Here is a 23,013-nt window from a genome sequence, read left to right on the forward strand (position 1 = left end):
AGCTGAGTGCCCATTCCTCTCCCTGAGGGTTATTCTTGGCTCTCTGAGATGCCCTGTCAAGTCTGAGACAGCCACCCAGGGCTGTCAGATATTACAAAACATCAATGGGAAGCTCAAACTTTCTGAACCAGTAGCTAATGTTGATGCAGAATATTTTACAGCATCTCAAGACAGTGCCAGGCACTGAAGTGGAGACAAATGAAATCAAATTTGATGGAAAGTGACTGAATCAGACAGTGGGCTAAACTCAGCTGCCCAAAAATTTGGTGTTTAGTATCATGTACCCCAAAATAAGAGGAAGGTATGCAAAAACACCAGAACAACTAGCTCCTGGATATACTTGAAGAGAAAAAGGAAGGAAGTGACAGACAATGCTTGGTAAATCCCCAGAGATGGAAGCACAGCTGAGGCCAGGCAATTTGACTTACCACACATGAAATAATGAGAATGTGATTCATTTACCTCCACGTAGACATTTAGGTTATTTTAAGCACTGCAGAATGTCCTACCTTGCCTCCATCTGACACTCCAGAAGGGGAGTCTCCCATAAGTGCTGTGTAATACCTGTTAGTACCGTGCATATGTCTCAAATATGCTACAGAAAAATTGGCAACAGACGTCCATGTTTCAGCAACAAAATCCTCTCTTGCGCCTGCACTTCCAACTTCCCTGAGCATTTGGAGACCCCCACCTTGCAAGTTGTCACCCAAATAGCACAGAGCAGTGTCAGCCAGTGATGGCACAGAGCAGTGCAGTCTGGTGTGCAATCCAAGATACCCTCATTCCCAGGCAGTGGGAGCACACGGCTCCATGAATGGAGACATTTGTTCCTCCTTTTCCAGCCATGAGGGGGTTGTTTTTGTTCTCCCAAGTAACCAGCAACAGGACAACAGCACATGGCTTCAAATTGTGCCAGGAGAGGTTAGGATTGGATATTAGGAAAAACTTCTTCATTGGAAGGGTGGTCAGGCATTGGAACAGGCTGCCCAGAGAAGCTGTGGGGTCACAGGCCCAGAGGAATTTAACAGATGTGCAGATGTGGCACTGAGGGACACGGTTCAGTGGTAGCCTTGGCAGTGCTGGTTGTTGATCTGAGAGGTCTTTTCCAACTTTCGTTACATCAATTTTGTGACTTTATGATTCCTGCAAATAATCCAAGCTTATTCAGTGTTCTCTACACTTAATGCTGAGGACACATCCAGAGAGGATGCTCAGACCCTTCTGGTGCACGTTCAGGATATGGGTTGAGATCTGCATCATGCAGTTCCCCATAATGACATTTTTTTCAAAAGAAGATGAAAGGAAATCCTGGCTTTGTGTGCATAAGTTGAGTTCCATCTGTGACTGAGCCACAACCTTCCTGCATGTGACAAGCAACTCTTTTCCTCTTATTTCCTTCCATCTCATCCTGTAATCAACATTACTTCCCCTTTTTTGACATTACTTGAGTGGGCATATCCATTGACTCTTATCAAATATGTCCAGAAATATCTTTACCACTGAAAATTTTAGAATCCTTGGGGGTTCTTGACAGACAGATAATAATCAGTTTCCTCCTGACATTGCTGAACTTTCTCACTTCTCTCCACCTCTCTGTTCCTTCTTACTTTTCTTTGTGATGAGCACCAAGAAGCCCCAGTTCATCTCCACAAATTCAACCTTCATGTAATATTAGAGTTTGTTTTCTCTTCCACAATTTAGCATTTGGTATTCTCTTCCTCTTGCTCTGACTCTGACTGAATTCTACCTGTTCTCAGTCAGTCTTTAAAAATGTGTCTTTCCCCAGCCTGAGAAAGCACACAAACCAGAGAGGAGCTGCAGAATTTCTCCCTGAAGAGAAGAACAGAAAAGATGAATTCTCTGGGGATGTTCATGAGTTATTCCCTTCCTTCACCAAAATTTCCTCAACTTCTGCTACACATTTAGCCCAACAAGGTGAGCTTTTAGTATCATTTTCATTTATAGGTTAAATACAAATAATTTAAAAAAAGACAGAATTAAAAATATATGAAACTTTAATAAGGCTGCTCAATAATCACGTTATGATTATAGTTGTGTCTAGGACAACATAAGATTTTGTTTAGATGTTAACTTTGGGATCAAAGGAAACATGTCCCAAAAATACCTGTTAATTTTCAAAGTCTGTGAAAGGAGTCTTCCTCAAATGTAGATGCTCAGGGTTATTTAAATGAAATTCATTTCAGGTGAATAAATGACCTTTAGAAAGTAGTCTTGATTTTCTTTGCAACATTCTTTTCTTCAGAATGTCTTGTCATCTTTCCTGGTAAAATTTGATTTTAGGTGGACTCAGTAGGGATGTGACCTTCTAAGCTATCAATGTAGAATATGGCCACAGATGAGTATAGATTGCAAATAATTGCTTCTTAAAAAAATCAAAATGCACAATTTGGTAGAATTATCTCAATTTCTTCCTTACACTGTAATCACAACTTAATTTCGACACAGAAGTTCTTTAGATCTGTAGGTTGGTAAAGTTTATTGCACTTTGTGTGTCTGTTAACACAGAATACCTGACCAAGAAGGTTTGTTATCCTTATATGCATAGGATTTAGCATGACAATAATTTAAAGCCATTTGGGATTATGTCCAGGTACTCGATAGCAGGATATGATTTCGAACTTAGAAGAAAAGGGAATTAATCCCAAATATTGCTGAGTTTCTCAATAAAACTGGAAGTACATTATTCAAAGGAATAATTATTAACCTCCACAACAGTGGAAAATTTGTGCTTGACCATTTCCTGTGCAGGGTGTTAAGACAAAGCCTTTTTGTGGGAGGCAGATCAAAAAGATTTTGGGGGTTTCCCTTCCTGTGACAGGCCACAAGGTGTAATTCTGCATTGCCATTAAGGAGGACCTAAATGTGTTCAGTGCATGGAGAACTACAAGTACTGGGAAACAGATTTGAATAAAATTCTCCTTGTCCAGTGCATTTTCTTCTCCAAGTCAAGGATAGTTAAATAAACACACACAGGGATAAAGAAAAACAGAAATACAGCTCAGCAACAAAATTTTCTGCCACTCAGACACCTTATCAGAGTAAATTTTTATAAATCTAATTCTATTTTCTTTATAATGTACATCACTACTCTTAAGCTCAAGACACTGCTGCCTGTAAGGACTCTTGTTTTAGACTACCTCAGAGTTTGATCAGGCTAAAGACCTGAAAAATCACATTGGAAAGAAGAGAAACAAGGACTCCACTAGTCCAGCGCAGCAATCAATGATGAAACTGAATTTTGGAACTTTTCCATGTATGTACTTCAATGATCCATGCTCAAAAAAAGGGTATATATATCAGACATGTATAAAAATCCGTAGAATACTTCTATCTTTTTTTTTTTTTTCTAGGCACAAAAATCTTTTCATAAACCTTGCCTTCCATGACATCTAACATTTTCTTCTTGACATTTTAAAATCAGGATTAGTAACAGCAGGCATGCAGGAATTAACTGTAGCAAAGATCTAAAGGAGACATTATAGAAAAGTATGGTATGGTATAAGGATGCTACACAGCCTTGCTATACTGCTAAGATAGTGGCAAACAACATCTCACCCTAAACACAGAGACACTTCTTTCAGATAAATTATGCAAATTTAATTACATTTTTAGCTGCATTTCTCTTGTGATTGCCTGGTGGAGTTGATCCTTGAAACAGAATCCTTCTAAATAAATGCACTGTTGCTAAATGCATTTGCTATGGCAGAAATCTGAAAATACTAAAAAATTAATCTTCTTCAGAGTCCTGCTGGCTTAGAGTTACTGGCTCTGGGAAGAGCTACAGAAGAGCCTGGGGTTTGTGCCCTCAGTCAAAGTTCGGGATGAAAGAGCCACTGACACTTAGAAGAACCAGTCCAATTTTTAGGATGGAAGTACCAAACCTTAGTGATTGACTTCATAATTTGTCTATTCCTAGAGGTACACAGTGGAGCCTTCAGGCTGCTGTTTTCCAAAGTTTTCAGTGTTTCCATTGGTTTACTTGGAGAATTAAAGCTCTGGGAAACACAAGACCGAGGTAGAAATAAAAGCAGAGGCATTAAGTTTCTTTAAGGATTATTAATGTAGTTTGGAATCTCCGTAATGGACTCAAAATATCAAGACATGTAATCTGAGGCTGCACTGAATTAACTCCCTGAGATAAATGCAGATGTTACATAGGAAAAACCACACTTTTGTTAAGGCTAATAAAAAATTATATGCTCCAATAATTGAGAAAATTCTTATCATATGGAATATGAGAAAAGAATGTGGCTGATTATATCTCAAATTCCAGTGGGAAAAGTGCCAAGAAAGTCTTTAAGAGCAATGCATTTATTGACCATTCAATTCGTCTAACAGGAATGGAACTGTAGCTGAGCATCTGGGTTTTCAGTTTGTGGTGGACAGAAAATGAGAAAACTCCACTCATTTAGGACTGAGGAACAGAAAAGGGGTACTCTGTTGTAAAGGTAAAATACCTCAAATATTTTCACATCTTTAATTCAGGTCTCTGCTTTATTCAGTGAACAGGGATGTCACCCAAGGTTGGTCTCTAAGATGAACCTGGATGTTACCCACCACTTTAAAGACTTAAAAATAATTTTTAGATTGACAAATTTAGTTTAGCTTAATCCTAACCTATGATAATAATTATTTTTTCCTAGACTGCAAAAAGGCTAATTTCTTCTACCTCTAATTCTCTCTCTTCAACCACAAAACAGAAAATACCAGGAGCATCTAGATATCTGGAGATTGCCTCCCATATACAAAAATAACTTGGCAGAGTGGAGTTTCAGAGGCTTTTGTGACATTTATTCTAAGTCAGGGTCCCTGTGTGGCCAACAAGAACAAACATTACTTTGAGAAGTTAATTTACTAAGATGGGAGTCTAAGACAGGAAAACAGAAAAGTTTCTCTGTCTATTGAATATTGAGAGAATCTGGACACCTATATTGTGTTATATATGTATCATTTGGATATCTAGAGATGGAGGAATCTAAATTCTTTATATACTTTATTAGCACTTTTTGTTCTTGCTGTGATAGGCTCTGGGAACTCTAGAAGATGCTGTAGAAATAAGAATGAGCAGATGCTTTTTCTCCTATATATTGGATGGCTGGATACAAAATAAAAGAGGGGTACAAATAAATAGGGATAGTAAATGGAGAGAATAAAACAAAATAGGTTTGATCTATATATAAGACAATATCCACAAACTAGATCTAGCTTACTTCACTGATAGGCATCAAAACTAAGAAAATACAGAAGAAAATGCATATGTTTATTGATCACTTTCCATAACAAAACTAAAGATGTTGAAAATATCCCAATTAACAGGTTAAATTCATCAGCAGGTGCCAAAGGAGTCATGGTCAAAATCTGAAAACTGGGTGAAAGATGAATGTCAGGAGACAAAGAGGGGTCTACATACCTGAAAAATGGAAAGAGTGGCTTATGACTACTGAGATGGAGGTGGCATGAAAATTTAAAGACAAGGAATTGTATTCTTATTAGCAATGCAAGGCATAAAGAATCACTATAAATGCCTGATTTATACTTAATGGGACTTGCTAGAGAAGTGAGGTTTACATGATCAGTCAGTTTGCAGGGGATGCAAACCTGAAAGGAGGGGCTCCTATAGCAGGTGGTTGAGCTGCTGTTCAGAGGGACCTCAACAGGCTGGAGAAATGATCTTTCAAGGTCCCTTCCAACCTGGGATGTTTTGTGATTCTATGAAAATAAACTACAGGAACAACCTGTGAGGCGTCATGACAGAATATTCACAGAAATGTTGTCGGGGGATAGGTTGTTGTTCTGAATCATTCTCTCAGGTTTATAGGCAGCTCTTACACTTGAGTGGGGAGCTGATTCACGAGGTCTCAGTGTATATTAGGCAGAGAGACTGAGAAACATAACAGGATGTAGTTTTTACCTTATGATCCATTGCTCACTGATCTCATGCATAGGGCTTTTCATTAGCAATGGTTATAATGATTATGCTAATAACACTTGTTTCCTCATACAGCAATTAGAGGTTCCTACTGCAATGTGTTGAACTGTTGTACCCGTCAACAAAAAAATAAGACAAGTCTCACTTTGTTCCTCTCCTGTGTAAGCAACATAAAAATCACACAACCTTAGAATTTTGGTTGCACAGGATCTATGAAGCTCATCTGGTCCAACACCATGTTCAACCTCAAGTCTGTGTTGTAAAAGAGTCAATCTCTGCCTTCTCCCCTTCCAACACAGGAGCCCTTTGCTGGGCTAACTCAGCTAAAGCCTTTCTTGTACTGGGGACTCTAAAACTGGGCACAGTACTACCAACACCATTTCAGAATTGCTCAAAATTTTCAGTTCATGCACAATGCAGTGGCTAATCCGTGAAGTTCCTTGTTCGTGATGACTCTTGTGCAACTTCTCATAGAATCATTTACATTGGAAAAGACCTCTCAATACATCCCTGCCCATGGTGGGAGGCTTGGAAGTAAATGATCTCTAAGGTCCCTTCCAAACCAAACCATTCTATGATCAAGTCCAGCCTCAAATGTATTTTTGTAGAGCTTTTCCCTCGACAATTGCTATCTCTCAATTGTACTGCTCCTTGCAGTTTGGTGTCAACCCCAAACTTGCTGATATTGTGTTTCTCTCCACATAATTACAAACCATCAACTACCCCACAGTCATTTCATCTGGCAGACCCAAGATGCTGCTTTCCCAGGTGTGGAAAAGCAAAGGCCTGTTCTGAAGGCACAACATGAGGACTCAGGGAGGAGCTGAGTATCTAGGAAGATGGGAGATGTGAATTTAAATAGAGAAACAGCAACATTTGATATAAAAGCAGACACTGACAGCTGCTCTGCTCAGCAGTTACTGGAGATTGAACGTGGACAGAAGCAGTCAGTGCACACACAAAAGCCCTTCTGATCTGGCAGTGTTCCCATCCATCCCATCTCACCCCATGTACCCATAAATGCCAAAACAAATATGTGTTTTAATGTTAGTGCACATGGTAATCTTTCAATCTTTTTCCAGTATTGATTAAAAAGATAAATTACAGAAACATCCTTGTCTCCTCTTTTGGCTTTTACACTATAGGACTGATGTAAAGAAACCACAGCATGAACAAGAACTTGGCCCGAGGCTTTTTAAACTCCCATGGAAAAACCAATGGGCAAGATTCCATCTTCGTTACAACAATGGCAGTCTGGAGGCATTGTTAAATAATAATAATAATCATAATCATAATAATAGGAATAAACTCAGTAGCTAACTGAGTTTATTTGCATTGCTGGAGATTAGGATCAAATGTTACTACAACTGGATGTGTCAATCATTAGCAGAGAGCATTGTACCTGCCATCCCATTGATGGCAAATTTCAAATTTAAGATTTAACACAACCAAAAATCATTTCAGAGTGTTCCATCTTGTCCAGTACAAAAAGTAAGAGGGAATCAAAACAGAAGACAAGCAAACAACCTCCTTTTTGGATTAATTTAAGCTTGAAAAATATGCTGTTCTTTCTGGTCACTACACGAATTCTGTAATACCTGTGACGTTGAATCACCTTGTCCTATCAGGAAACAGGAGAGCTATAAATCACCCTCCAGTGAAGAATTACAGCCAATTCCACAACTACCTGATGAAAGACAGAAGAAACTTCTGATCTTGGTGGAAACAAAAGGTAGGATTCGCTTTGATTCGTTGGCTTAAATTATTGTGATTTTTTTTCATGTATTAAACTGCAACCTATCATCAGAAGACTTCTTGAAAAATTTACGACAGTCATGAAAGAAATTTTATTCCATGAAAAATAAGGATTATATAGGCAATAGTGTAACACAAGCTAAAACAAAAAGGTAGAGAAAATGCAAGAACAATCAAAAATACAAGAAAAGCCACCTGTATCAAGAAAGCAGCATCGTAGTAAATTATTTGTACACAGAGAAAGGGACAGAGAGACAGTCAAACACATTGAATGGGATATATACTCAGCTTAGTAAGTTCTATTGCTTCATGTTTCTATCACCACCTATTTTCAGAGTGGGAAAATTACCACCTTGTTTAATTGACTCCTCTTCTGCTGAGTGGCTGCTAAGTAGCCTTTGTGCAATAATGCTGTACAAGCGCAATAACAGAAACTTTATTCTATTTCAGGTCTTTTTCAAGGATAATAAAAAATAATCAGGATTTTTTTTTGTAATGGTTATCCAATTAAATGAACAATTCAGGATACACCTTTTTATTTTTTATATTAGAAGGAGAGACGGGAAAAACATATTCTCATGAGTTTGCCAAACTCATACAAACTAGGGATGCTAAAGCACCATCTTTCAGTGGCAGATCCTGGTATACAGATGGATTTGCAGGAAAGTCAGAAAGACTTGGCACATGTCCTGATTTATGTTTGATTGAGGGGGAGGAGGGGAGGGGGAGAGAGAGACTGATTTTAGGACCGGTGCCTAGAAATTAATGCAGAGCAATTAAATTTACATCTCATAAACTGTAAGCATTTGGTTGAAATCAGTGGGATTGCCAAAAGTATGTTAATATCTTGGAGTGGGAAACCCACTGGGTCTTAAAAAGCATTCCAATGGCATTTTGAAACTCATATCATGTATTAAATTACCAATTATATTTAATTGTAAGTTAATTCTTAGAAAACATTACAGCAAATGAATACCTTGCTCATGTCTCTAGGCTTCTTCAGCTTGGTTTGTAGACTAGAAAGCTTCACAATTTCAGTGAAGAGTTTTTCCTTTAATATGTGTTTTATGCGCAAATGGAATCGCTTTCTACTTGCATCTCATCATATTTTGCACTCAAAAGACATATTTTTGCTTGTAACATGAGTACAGCTAAAAATAGCCCAAATTCTATTTACTTTCTAGTTAGAAATTAAGTGAAAAGCATATTTTTTCATGATATTGGGAGTATAACCTTTTGTTGCTACACATCTAAGTCAGACAAAGTGCAAAGTTTTGTAATAGCTCTCAGAAATACAAGTTAGAGACGTTAATAAGACAAACATTCTGTGATTCTAAAGCACTTCAAGGAGGCACAGGTGATGTTAAAATTAAAAGTAAAGAGACATTAATTAAAAAAAATAAAAGAAATTAAAATTAAAGAGACATAAAGCAATACTAAGAACAGGAGATCTATAACTTATTCTGTTAACAATTCATATGTTTTCCCCTGGATCAACTAGACCTTCCCTCAAATACAAGTGCTTGGAATAAGCCACCTTATTTTGAAGGCTGTGAGAGTTTTATTGGACAGATGAAACCAGTCTTTCCAGTTTTTTGGCCTCTGAGCTCCAGCTGCCCGTAGTCACAGTCCATGGTTTAGCAGAGCTGGAGCAGCATCCCTGCCTAAGGCTGGGCACTGTGGGTCACTCCCAGAGCAAGTGCGAGGCTGGTGAAGAACTGGGGCCTCGCTGTAACACCTGGAAAAGAATACTTTTTCTTAACCACGTGAGCTCCACAAGTACCAATGTTCTCCAGAGCAACCTGTGTTTTATATGAACTGGTTGCCTCGAGGCAAAGGGGCTTTGCTGAATATGAAGGCATCAGCAAACCCTACTGGCCTCTCCCCAAGAATAATTTAAAACTAAAATCAGCAGCCCCTCAAACCCAAGCAAGGTAAGCCAATAATATACCTCTGTGGTAACATGCCCATAAATTCCCTCAGAGTGGGAGGCTGGGAAAATTGCCAGAACAAGTAAATTCCACTCCAGTCACCTGCTTCCCTGCCAGAGGTAGGTGAGCAGAAACAAGTTAAATGTAACTTGTGGGACTGATTACAGATACCTGAACTTTGCAGTGACCTCCTTGGTCACTGGAGGGGTGTTTGAGCCTCCCAGGCAAGTGAAGTCTTGGAGTCCAGGGTCTGGTGGATGCTTCTTCAATTAGAATCAGATATTTGTAGAATAACCTGGGTTAGATGGGACCCACAAGGATCGTCAAAGTCCTACGCCTGGCCCTGCATAGGAAATACCAAGAATCACAATGGTAGAGAAAGCTCTAATGTCTGTTGTCATTTTTTATTGCTTGAAATATAATCAAGACTTGTCTTAAAACAAATAAAAAAAAATATCTTCCTGAAACAGGTCTTTCCCAGTTCTGCCCCAGCTCACATGCAAGATTTCATAGTGCTGGTCAGGAAGCTTTGAGCAGCTTTTGAATATTGATTCCTACACCCAACTGTAGAGACCAGATGGACTCAGTGTCTGATTCCCCTTTCAAACAAAGCACTCCACAGCAGGCAAAGGGGAGCAGGGGAGTTTTCAGATTCACCTAGACACAGGAACAGGCTAAGAGCAGGATCCCATCCCATTCTGCTGTCTGAAAATGAGCAATAGGCTTCCTGCAAGAAGGGCAGCAAAAATACCTGTGAACACCTGTGGAAACATTCCATCAGGGCTACAGCAGGAAGTATTGGATGTAAAAAGCAGTTGATTCATAGAAATTTGGAAATTAAAAGAGAAAATTAATTTTATTGTTTTAGTTCTAAAAATGGATGAGAAGGAAGGGAAGGGAGGAGGAAGGAAGGAAGGAAGGAAGGAAGGAAGGAAGGAAGGAAGGAAGGAAGGAAGGAAGGAAGGAAGGAAGGAAGGAAGGAAGGAAGGAAGGAAGGAAGGAAGGAAGGAAGGAAGGAAGGAAGGAAGGAAGGAAGGAAGGAAGGAAGGAAGGAAGGAAGGAAGGAAGGAAGGAAGGAAGGAAGGAAGGAAGGAAGGAAGGAAGGAAGGAAGGAAGGAAGGAACTTGAGCAAAAGCCAGCAAACACACAGGAGAAAGATGGATTTTGTATTCAGAGAAATGAAAGCTCTGTAAAAAGAAAATTAATTCCTCATTCTCACCTTTTCAGAGATGATTCTGCCAGCAGTGTTCCTGTGTCTCACAGCTGTGCTGCCTCCATCCACTGGACAGGTAGAATACATATGTCTTATTTGTAAAATTTGGATGAGCCCTGAGGCACTTGTAGACCAACTGAATATGGCTTTTCCAATGCACACCAAACATATGCAGAAAGAGTCTGATGAGATATTTAGGATCTGGAAAGCATTTTTTCTTGAAGTAATAGATATAGGACCTGGAAAGCATTTATTCTTGAAGTCTGCTTCGTTTCAAAGCAGTTTTCTGGTTCCACATTTGCACAAAAAAAAAATCTGAAGATTCAGCATGACTTGTAAATTGGGTCAGAGAGAACTCTAATTTCCAGAAGTTGCCATACAAAAATCCAATAATCTGGACCTCTTAAAGATCAAGCACTTTTTCCCATGAATTCCACACAGGTTTACTGATATAATTTACTTATCTCTATACCTTTCTCATCCTACAGGTCCTGAGGTATTGCATGTCTCTTTGCTCACATTCTCATCCACTCAGCCCATATCCCTGATTTCCCTCAAACAGCTAAATTAGCACCCTGAATGCACACACAGAGTGGTTCCTCCCAACCCAAACTTAGTCTGAAATCTGTAGTTTGCTACTTCTCCATCATGTGACCAATGGCTTGACTGCATTTCCCCCTAATTCTTCAATTTCTCCTCTCAGTGCTGCAGTCCAGATGAGTTGAAAATGGATAGAAAGAGGAGGCTGAGATCCTTACATGGGTATTTTTTAATTAGAGAACATGTGAAAAGCATGAGAAATTGTATCAGTTATGACAGAATTGGAAGAAAATCTATGGCATGAAAGATATAAACATTTTCTGTTCAATGGGATGTCCTGAATAAGTACCACAAGAGGCCTGAGATGATCCTGTGATTAAACGACAGATTTCTTTAATAGAAAAACATTGATAGGGAAGTTTAAAACCAGACAGAAGAGAAACACATCATAAACACAATTCATACATTCTGATGATTTTTAGATCCTCTTTCCACAACATCTCATTAGGAAATTATAATATTGGTAGATAAGACTGTTTCTGTTGCCTAAATGTAAGAGTCTACAGGCACAGAGACATTCCAGGATATCCCAGTCCTCCACAGAGGGTTGGGAGATACAATACAGGAATCTGTGTTATTACTGCTAAGCTCTTCACTGTGGAATCACTGAAATGCTGCTCCACATGGAAGCACCCCTGGAGACACTCAGGAGACAAAGAGGACCACAGTCCTTCCTCCCCCACTGGGATTATCTCCTTGATTGATAATAAAATTTCGGTATTTAAATATTTCCTATGCAGGATGCAGGATTCAGTAACATCCAAATAAAACAGAAATGCTCCATTTTTTTTTTTTTTCAATTTAGGAGACTGCAGCTCTCAGTGCTCTGTCAAGCAGCAGAGCAGAGCAGCAAAAGTTGATTGTTGACAGACATAATGCCCTCAGGAGAGGAGTAAAACCAACTGCCAGCAACATGATGAAGATGGTAAGTTGTGTGCTGTAAATCTATTTTTAATGAGTGGTGGACTATATGAGAGATACAGGACTGTATGCAGGGCCACATTTTATTTAGCCACAAATTCCTTCTCCAGACCTTCCCTAAGGATTGAGCACAGCTAGCACCAAGAAAAACATAAGGCTGGGCAGGTGGAAGAAAAAACTGGAAAATTTGGTGGTGTATCAACAGTAATGTCTCTTTTGAAGTAAAATTAAAAGGAGTAGAAAGATCCATAGCATAATTAATTTCTTTCTGATGCCTTCTTCACCAGGCTTCTCAGTTTCTATTCCCTTGGTGCACAGTAACTTTGCTCCTACCTCCCTCTCCCCTCAAAAAATGGGATGGAAAGGATTTCACATTTGACTTTTTTCTTATTTAAATGTAATTTCTAAATGTTACTCCTTTATGAGTGGTATGTATAAGGGGTTATTCATGGGTGTGTGACAGATATTTTCTTCTTTCATTAAGGAATGGTGTCCTGCAGCTGCAGAGAATGCCCAAAATTGGGCCAATCAATGTACTTTAAGGCACAGTCCTCCTAATTTGAGGAGAACCAGTAAGTGCAGCATGAGTGGAGCTGAACATCACACCTTGTTGATGCGGCCAGTTTGGGGTTTTGCTTGTTGGGGGGAAATGAGATGCAACTTTAATTTAATTTTTTTTTTTTGTCATGTGACAAATGGAAGTTTCTAGGTAGAAATCTGCCCAATGAGTGAGAAAAATTCAATCTCATTCTCATCCCAGTTTTACATAGGTATATCCCATTTCTGCAGCAGATGAAAAAAAAATTAAATAATAGTGATAAAGCATATTCTCCTAAAAATCCATCAGGAAAAAAGGAAATCTAGAGATCTAGAGCCAGTTAAGTGCAGAAACCAGTTTACATGTACTGGTTTGAAATGTCTGGGAAGAAAGGGACAAAAGGCAAAGGTGTAAAACTGGCTGGTGGTGCTGAGCATAGTTTCTCAGACCAGACTTAGAGTTTTTAGATCCCCTGGCAAATTGCAACCTAAATCTGTCTTTAAAGTTCAGATTAACACTTCAGTCAGTCACTGGATATTGAATTTACTGCTGTACTGTGTTAACAGGCCAGTGTGTTGCTGATTGACTTCTACCCACACCATATCTAAGATGTGGACAGTCCTGTCAATATTTTTTCCTAAAATTCAAATCCTCTGTTTTTTGCCAGGGTGAATCCCATTTGAGGACCTATGCAGTTGGGTTAGACCTGAATAAAAAAAAGTAGATAAAGGCAGTATAGACACTTTTTTGTGTGCCAGGAGTAAAATCTGGATTATTGGGATTTTCCCAAGATTACTGGGCTGTGACCTGGATAATGATTGTGTTGGCAACTTCCAAATAGCAAAATTACAGCCACGAACCTGCAATGCACCTGTGCAGGTGTCTCTGCAGTCATGCAGAACGTCTGCAACAACCAACCACCAGCCAAACAGGTCATGCTGCAAACTGGCCAAGTGACACCTTCAGTATTTACAAAGAGTGATGTCACTCAACTGGAAAAAAACCAACATTCTGCTGCCCCATTTAGGATGAGAATTTCTATGGAAATCATCCCAGCTTTTGCTGGCTTGTTTTGTTGGGGTTTTTTTCTCATGTGTGTGTTCTCTATGCATTTCTCAGAACGGTTCTCTTTTCAGATGTACTTTGTGGCGAAAATCTCTTCATGTCCTCTGTCCTGTTCTCATGGTCAGATGTTCTTCAGGCTTGGTACAATGAGGAGAAAAATTTTGAATATGGAAGTGGGGCAAAAACAAAAGGTGCAATGTTTGGCCATTACACTCAGGTAGATGTATTTTTTATATATATATTTATATTTCAGGCTGAACAAATGAATGTTAGCTAAGCAAGTTTTACCCTCTCATCTTTAAAGAAAATAAATACAATGGAGACATGAGAGTTATTCAGACAAAACAAGCTGAAAACTCTCAAAGGAACAGAATTAGAATGAAAATAATAGGTAAAGTAACAAAATTAAAATTAAAATAATGGTCTAAGTGTAGGTAGGAGTAAAGAGTAAAGATACTGGTATTTCAAGACTTCAGGAAGCAACAACTAGTTTAACATCTGAGAATTCCCCAGACCCTGAAAAAACAGGGTTATTAAAGTATTAGCAAGGAAATATAAATAGGTTTGTTGCAGTCAACAGAGTTCTTTTGACTCAGAGGAGCTGGACAATGGATTATCCTAAACTTCTATGGTACCTGCACAAAACACAGGATACAAAATTTTACATCATCATTCCTACATTAACAGTTTCAATTGAATGAAGACATAAATACAAAATCAATGGTTTTATAAACATGTGTCTTGAGTTATTATTGTTATATCCCAAATATTATTTTGCTGAATAGGGGTGAAAGCAGATTTTCAGTAACATGGGGATCATATTTTTACTATAAAGGGTAAATAAAGTGACTTAACCGCATTGCAAACATTTCTGTGATGCATACTGTATTTAAATGATTTCCAAATGTATATTTTCCATGCTGCCATGATTTTTATTCTTATACCTACAGATGGTTTGGCACAATTCTTATAAAATTGGATGTGGTTTCGCTTTCTGCAGCAACACTACGTACAGTTACTTTTATGTCTGCCAGTACTGCCCCGCGTACGTATTGATTCTGATTTTGGTACTTGTTACATTATCAAAATTCGTCAGGAGTTAGAGAAATTTGTATCAGGGCACATCACCAGTAGCTGAAAAAAAGGTTTGAAGACTGTATTAGAAATATGAAAGGACAGAAACATACTCATGAAAAGAGTACGAAAAAGCATAAAATATATAAAAGGGACACTGATTTTCAAATTTAATGTCTCTTGCCTAAAAATCCTAATTTTCATAATATTTAATTAGAAATAAATATTTTGTGCATTCTACTTGAAATGTCAGTTCAGGAAGGCATACCAATATGTACAATACAGTGAAGACTGTAATTAATACCAAAATACTTTAACGGGAATGTTAAGGTAAAGTGATGGTTTCAAAGAGTGCCTAAAATTAATTTCTACATTCACAATATCTTGCTGTGGGTTGACCTTGACTGGCCATCAGTAGTTCATCCAGCCTCTCTGACTCTTCTCAACAGGATGGAGGAATTAAAAAATATAGCAAAAAGTTCATGGGTCAGGATGAGGTCAGGGGAGTTCACTCACCACTTACTGTCATGGAAAAGAGACTCAGCTGGGGAAAATTAACTTATTACTAATCAAATCAGAGTAGGATAATAAGAAGTAAAACCAAACCTAGAGTGCCTTCTACTAGCTCTCACCTTCTTCCCAAGCTCAGCTTGACTCCTGATTTTCTCTGCCTCCTCCCCCTCAGCAGCACAACGGGATGGGACTGGGGGCTCTGGTCAGTTCATCACGTGCCATTTCTGCCATTCCTTCCTCCTCAGGCTCTTCCCCCACTCCCTTGTGGGTCCTTCTCACTGGCAAGAGACCTCCATGAACTTCAGTGTGAGTCTTTCCCACAGGCTGCAGTTCCTCCTAAGCTCTCCAGCATGGATTCCTTCCATGCTTCCATTCCCTTGGACTGCAATGTGTGTCCTCCACAGGGTCAGAAGTTTAGTCAGGAGCCTAATCCAGTGAGGGCTTCCCATGGGATCACAGCCTCCTTCAGGCACCCTCCTGCTCCAGTGGGGGTCCTCCGCAGGTTGCAGGTGGATCTTTGCATCCCCATGGATATCCATGGGCAGCAGGGGCACAGCTACCTCTCCATGGGCTGCACCAGGGAACCTCAGCTCAAGTGCCTGGGGCACCTCCTGCCTCTCCTTCTGCTCTGACCTGGGGGTGATTTCTCTCACGTATTCTCACTCCTTTCCTCTGGTTGCTGTTGCATGCAGAATTTACCCTCCCTTGAATGTGCTATCACGGAGCCACAATCACCCTCACATGGATCCAGCTTGGAGCTGGCCAACACTGGCCCTGTCTGGAGCAGAGACAGCCTCTGGTGCCTTCTCACAAAAGCCACCCCTGCAAATTCCTCCCCCTTTCTGCCCACTGCCAAAGCATTCCCAAACAAACTGAGCACACATGTAAAAATTGAAATATAACCAAGGACCGAGCATAAATGTAACAGTAAGTTACACAAGCAACTGAGTGTAAATCTAAACATCTTTATAATTTAGTTTTCATCTCAGATATGGTGTAGTGAATTCATAGCTGATGTTGGTAACATTGATGTTTCAGGGGAAACCTTATAAGTTCAATGAAGACACCCTACAAGGAAGGAGAGCCCTGTGGGGATTGCCCCAATGCTTGTGAGGATGGATTATGCAGTAAGTTTCAAGCATTTTAACTGTTACATGGGTAAATTTGATGCTTAAAAAAACCCCCAAAACAAGAAATAATTTATGCAAACTGATTTAAAAAAAAATATTTGCTGAAACATTAGGCCAAAAGCACTGTCAGAGAATCACATTCCACTATGCTGTCTGCTTTACCTAGGTGAGATAACACTTCTTCATGCCCAGGAGAGATAAATCTCATCCTTGAACCTAAGAAATTTTCGGGAAAGAGGGATTTCTTCACCTTTGTTTTTTCTTCTTCATCCTTTAAACAATGGTGGCAGATGAAATGGAAGTAGAAATACACTTGATAAGAGCAAGTGGCAAACCTGAGTTTTTAGAATTCTGATAGAAAATAAAAACATATGGGCTGAGTCTCACAATGCAAGATTTAGTTCATATCTTCTATTATTGAATTAACCAAATTCTCATCACAGGCTGTAGCATAAAAAAAGAAAGCTTTTAAACACCTTTATGGATAAGCAAAAAAAATCTGCTTGAGATTTTCTTCTGTGTGGTCAAATTAGTGGTTTGGATGCTGCTGGGGAGCAAATGGCAACAGAGAGGAAAACATTAGGGACAAAATAACATTGATGAAAAATTATTCTGAAAGGACACGGTGCAAGTTTTCACTTCCCACTCATGATTGATTCTGTGTTTCAAATCATTTTCAGCCAAGCCTTGAAAGTTTGAAGATGCTTTTTTCCAACATTCCTGTCAAAGTGTCCAGGATGTACCCAGAGCTTCATCAAGTCCACTGCTCTGCTCCTGTAAATGCAAAACTGGAATAGAATAACAGGGTCAGCTTTTACCTTCTTGGATATACATCTCCTTCATGAATTCTTCCACAAACACTGATTCCATCCTGCCTCTCCAACATATGCAGAAGGCCTGACTTCAGTACAGTGACTCACACAAAAAAATCTGTAGGATGATGTACATATTCTATTTATATAATGGTCCAGAACAGGGTAGAAATCTTGATTTAAATTTGTTGTTTGTTTGCCAGGTATATTTAATTATTAGCTTTTCTCTTCTTTCTTTTCCCAAAATGTTATTGAATAAAAAATTTTAAAGGTCTGTGGCTCCATATGTTTATTATGTTCTTGGAGTAGATAGATAGTGCTTGGTCATGTAACTAATTTTAACTTGATTGAAAATTTAAACTATTGTACTGTTACAGGACCAGAAGATAAACAGTATTGCTTGAAATATGTAATTCTTAAAAGAAATTAGGAGAGCAGACCAGTTTCCTGTAGATCTATTCTGGTTTAGAATCTGTTGCTGACATATGTTCTACTGTAAAATGCTCAGTTGTGAAAAAACACAAAAAATACCCCCAGAAAACACACCAAATGCAGTTAATTTAAATTAAGAATCCTGTTTATAGTGTAAGATTGCATTTAAATACAGGTAACCAAACCTGTCTTGTAAAGAAAATAGACTGTCTGAGAAAAGGGCTTAATTCACAATAACAGATGGGGGAAAGGTGCCTGCATTTGGAAACTTTATTTTTCATAACAAGTAGACATGTGTTTCAATTTTTTTTAATATGTTCTTTCATTGTATCAGTCATTAAATTACTTGTTCTTCACTGACCAGTTCATCATAATTTTCATACTTTCTTGTTCCCATGAAATAAAATTTTCTAAACTTCACCTAAGTTGTGACTTTATTAGCATTACATGTTGAAGGGAGCCTAAATATTTAGCAGCATGAGCAGAATCGGGTTGTGTGAGAAGATTTCCTAAGCAAAACCAGAAGTCAGGCAAGCAACCTTCCATCAGACTCCCTTTCAGAGAGAAACAACAATTAGCACAAATAACCTGCAATCCCCACTCAGTGACCTTTGGGATACAGGTGTTTTTCTGTGCAGCTAACAATGGGGTTAAATATTATTTCAGTCTCCCCTTAAAAAGGTTGCACATTCCAGTCCCCTTTTAGTAAGGAAGCTGCTCTCATAATTAAGATTGCAAGTCCCAGAGCCCTTGGCACGGAATAATTTCATCACACATTTGACTCCTTCATTCCAGTGATGTTTCTTGTAGTGTGAAAGACAAGTATTAGGTTAAAAGCTCAATTTCACAACTCAAAGTGCTTATTATTTGGGTTGGGATTTTTCCTCATTCATCTCCACCACTTTTCCCTTCCACAGCACACTGCCCTCTCAGCTGGAGACAACTCTAAAAGTAAATTAAGCAATCCTAGGGCATAGGTGTGAATGGTGCAACATAACTAGCACAGGTCCAAGTGAGAATAATTATGTTGCAATAGTTAATCCAGTGTTGTTATCAATAAGGAAGTAGGCAGAACCATTACCCTCACTCACAAAAGACTCCTTTACCATGAATAATGGGTCAAGAAATCACAGAATCATTAAGGCTGGAAAAGACCTCTAATAACATCGATTCCAAACATTTACCTATCACTGCCAGGTCCCTCACTAAACCACATCCCTAAGAACCAGAACTGCATGTTTCCTGAGCACTTCCAGGGGTGGTGACTCCAACACTTCCCTGAGTAGCCTGTTCCAATGCTTGACAACCCGTTCTGTGCAGAATTTTTTTTTGCCAATGTCCAATCTAAGCCTCCCTTTGCACAGCTTGAAGCCATTTCCTCTTGTCCGATTGTTTGTTACCTGGGAGCAGAGACCGACCTCCACGTGGCTACAACCTCTTTATAGGGAGTTGTAAAGAACAAGAATATCCCCCCTGAGCCTCCTTTTCTCCAGGCTGAGCCCCTTTCCCAGCTCCCTCAGCTGCTCCTCATCACACCTGTGCTCCAGGCCCTTCCCCAGCTCCGTTCCTGTCTCTGGACACACTCCAGCCCCTCAATGTCTTTGCTGTAGTGATTTCTGCAAGCCACATCACAAGAATTCATTTCTCAGTCAGTCATAAGAGGAAATAGTAGTGTAATAAGGTAAAAATCAATCATCACCCATCTGACCCAGGGCATAAAGGTCCATAAGCCTAATTTAGATCTCCAGGAATATAACGGAACAATTTTTTTCCCTGTCATTTTGTAACCAGTAGGGTATTAAATATCAGCATGGATGCTTCATGAACTGATCTTGCCAAAACAAACGCCATTCAGTGAGTCACTCAGATGAGAGGATGTTGCGATGGCTTAAGTAACAAACTCAGGAGGTGTGGTTCAGATGAAAGTACTAAAGGACAGCACATCCATGCAGCTGAACTCACACATCCATGGATGCTCCCGAGCTGGGGGAGAGACCTCTGGCACCTCAGGGTCCTGGTGGATGACAAGAAGTCCATGACCCAGGATTGTGCCCTGTGAACAAGAAGACCTGCTGAGGCACATCTGGAGTGCTGTGTCCTGTTCTGGGCTCATCAGGACATGAGAGACATGGAGCTCCTGGAGTGGGTTGAGTGGAGGCTGACAATGATGAAAGGACTGGAGCATCTCCCTGAGGAGGAAAGGCTGAGAGAGCTGAGGCTGTTCAGCCTCGAGAGAGGCCCTCATCCCTGGGTGTCCCTGTGTGCAGGGAGGGCTCAGAGCAGGGCCCAGGCTCTGCTCCCGGGCCCAGCAATGGCACCAGAGGAAGGGGCAGGGACTGATCCCAGCAAGTCCCACCTGGACATGAGGCAGAACTTCTCTCCTGTGCAGTGACCAAGCACTGAACAGAGACCAGAGAGGGGATGGACTCTCCCTCACTGGAGATATTCCAGAAATGTCTGGAAACACAATCTTGTGCCATGTGCTCTAAAACCACTGCTTCAAGTGAGGCCCAGCTATTGATGTTTCTAGGGCATGAGAAATATTTAGTGACTATGATACCAAAGGGCCATGTTGCAATCAGTGCTGGTAAAAGACTTAAAAGCTATTATAACATACACTTCCTAACACATTGCAAGGCACTTTGCCTTGTCCCTGACAGCTCCTGCCATCCGAGATCCCCACAGCAGAGCAGTTTCCTCCTAGCACATCCTGTTCCTGCTTCCTTCCACCTTTCAAGGAGAAACCCTTGATAACCCTGCCTTCCTTTAGCAAGGATCCAGACCAAATGAGGACATGCCATGGGAAGGCCTGTGGAAAGGTATTATTCCCCATTCCTCCTTCTCACCTGTCCCTGAGGGAGCTCCTTGCACAGAGCTGGCTGCTCTGGGACAGGGCTTGAATTGTGTCCCGCATAATGGACTTCCTGGTTCATTGTGGAAAAGTACACAAGGATAGGATAGGATAGGATAGGATAGGATAGGATAGGATAGGATAGGATAGGATAGGATAGGATAAATCCAGTTAGAGGGGACCTACCTAGTGCAATTTCCTGACCAAAAATTAGTTTGGAGTAAGTTCTCTGAGTGGAAGAATCATCTCACTTGTGCAGTGGTTTAAGAGGAACATGGTGATGTGGACAGTTCAGCCAAGGCAGTGTCCTGTCTCTTGCCATAGCAAAGAGAATTTCCCTTAACGGCAGCTGGAAAAATCTTCTTTCTCTAAATTTGATGCCCTTTATAATGACCTTAAAAAAATAGGACTGTTGCACTTGAAATATTAATCATCTGAGCAGAAAGGTGCTGCCTTTTCTACTTGTATGGAAATAATCCTTATTGATTCTCTCTGCAATATTTAGCCACAGATAAGCTTTTTAGACAAGTGTTATACAATGAAGAAATTAACATTGTACTACCTCTAACTGGGCCATTTTCAGATGGATTTCCTGACTTTATGTCACTGTTCATCTGCTCTGCTGTATCAGATTGCTGAACAGGTAAGAAAGATAAAATTTAAAGGAAACAGAAATAAGCTATAGATAGTTTTATATGTTTGTAGTTTATAATTTTATCATTTTGTAGCTGGTTTCTCAGGAGATGCATGTAGAGATCATAGAGGGGCCTGAGAACATCTATGCCCCAGCTGATACAAGAAATGCTCCAGAACATGATGGTTTGCACCCTGAAATCCATCTGTGGCACCCACAATCCTCTGTTTGGCACCCAGACTGCCCACACAGTGATTTACACAAGAGGAAAGTGTCTCCAAATTATATGCTAGCTGCAACAAATGACTGAGCAAGAAGTGACCTATTTCAATTTAATAAGAATCAAAGTTTTTATCCTCCTCCTCCCTCCATGCTGCAGTATACTCGAGGGTTAAAGATTTCCCTAGGCATGGTAGAGTGCTATCAGAGGCAGTTAGGACCACACATTTGGATTTAAGCAGCTGTCTTTCTCCCAGAGCTGTCTGTAGGGATCCTTTAATCTCAGTCTCAGCCTGTCCACAAACCAGCACTCACTGTAATATGTTAATAAAAACCCTCTTACTTTCTCAGCTTAAAGTGTCAGGCGCTGCATGTTTATTACTCTGCCTATAATACCAATTTATTACTCTGCCTATAATGCTAATAATATAAAAATTTGCCCATAGTTTGCTGGGATTATCATTTAATATCAAAAAATTTCTCTCAAATTTCCCATAAGTTTTGCTGTTAATGCTCACCATAGAAGTGAAGTTAGCTGAGGTGGTTTGCACAGGTTGGAAGAGGATCATTCCCAGTGCCACCACTACATTTCCTCCTTACTGAACTGATCTCACTTCCTAACCTGGCAGAAAATGATCCACAGCCTGGCTGGTACTGAGACAGCCAGCCACAGAAAGAAATAATGCAGGACAATTCAGGACAAGAGGAAATGTTGTTAAGTTGTGCCAGGGTGGGTTTAGATTAGATATTGGGAAAAATTTTTTGACTGAAAGAGTGGTCAGACATTGCAACAGACTGCCCAGGGAAATTATGGTATTGCAAAACATGTGAAGATGGGGTGTTTAGGGCCATGGTTTGGTGGTGAACATAGAGCTCCCAGGATCAGGTGCAGCCTTGAGATGAAGGACAGACCTTGACTCTTTGGTCACATAAGACTCACACCATTACCACCAGTACTAAGAAGATGCTACCTTTCCTTAGTCCACCCCTTTTCTCCCTTCTCATCAAATCCACGTCTCATTGGGACAAGAAGTAACCAAGGCAGTTTTATCTATCTTCAAGAAAAGTGTCCTTGTGCCCGTTTAACTCTTGCTGACATAAACCAGGACACTAACCCAGCAGAAAAATAGTTCTGGTTAGTTTTGTCTTAGAGAGGGTAACTGCTTTCCTCTAATCAGTGTCAAAGCTAAAAGCAGGGCCTTAGGCAACTGAGTGTACTTGACTTTCCTGTACTGTGTAGTTGCTGGAATAAACACCTACATTCACACAAAGACACAACACTTCCTGAGGTACAGGGAGCAGCTAAGCAAGATTGGGTTTCTGGTTTAAATGTGCCTTAAGATCTGCAGCTGCAATGCTCAAACAAAATAGAAAA

At 39.9% G+C, this 23,013-nt stretch overlaps 1 protein-coding gene across 1 annotated transcript; it reads left to right on the plus strand.

The window, feature by feature from the left end:
* Positions 1 to 7,513: 7,513 nt before the first annotated feature.
* LOC119699893 (cysteine-rich venom protein LEI1-like) lies at positions 7,514 to 18,338 on the plus strand (the record flags this gene model as incomplete). Its single annotated transcript, XM_038133942.1, has 8 exons — positions 7,514 to 7,682; positions 10,864 to 10,925; positions 12,255 to 12,374; positions 12,855 to 12,942; positions 14,045 to 14,190; positions 14,924 to 15,018; positions 16,599 to 16,687; positions 17,371 to 18,338. Coding segments are annotated over 8 exons (780 nt in total), but the record flags the coding sequence as incomplete, so codon positions are not given.
* Between the last annotated feature and the right edge of the window lie 4,675 nt (positions 18,339 to 23,013).

This window comes from Motacilla alba, chromosome 3, assembly GCF_015832195.1.
Source record: "Motacilla alba alba isolate MOTALB_02 chromosome 3, Motacilla_alba_V1.0_pri, whole genome shotgun sequence".
NCBI classification, from domain to species: Eukaryota; Metazoa; Chordata; class Aves; order Passeriformes; family Motacillidae; genus Motacilla; species Motacilla alba.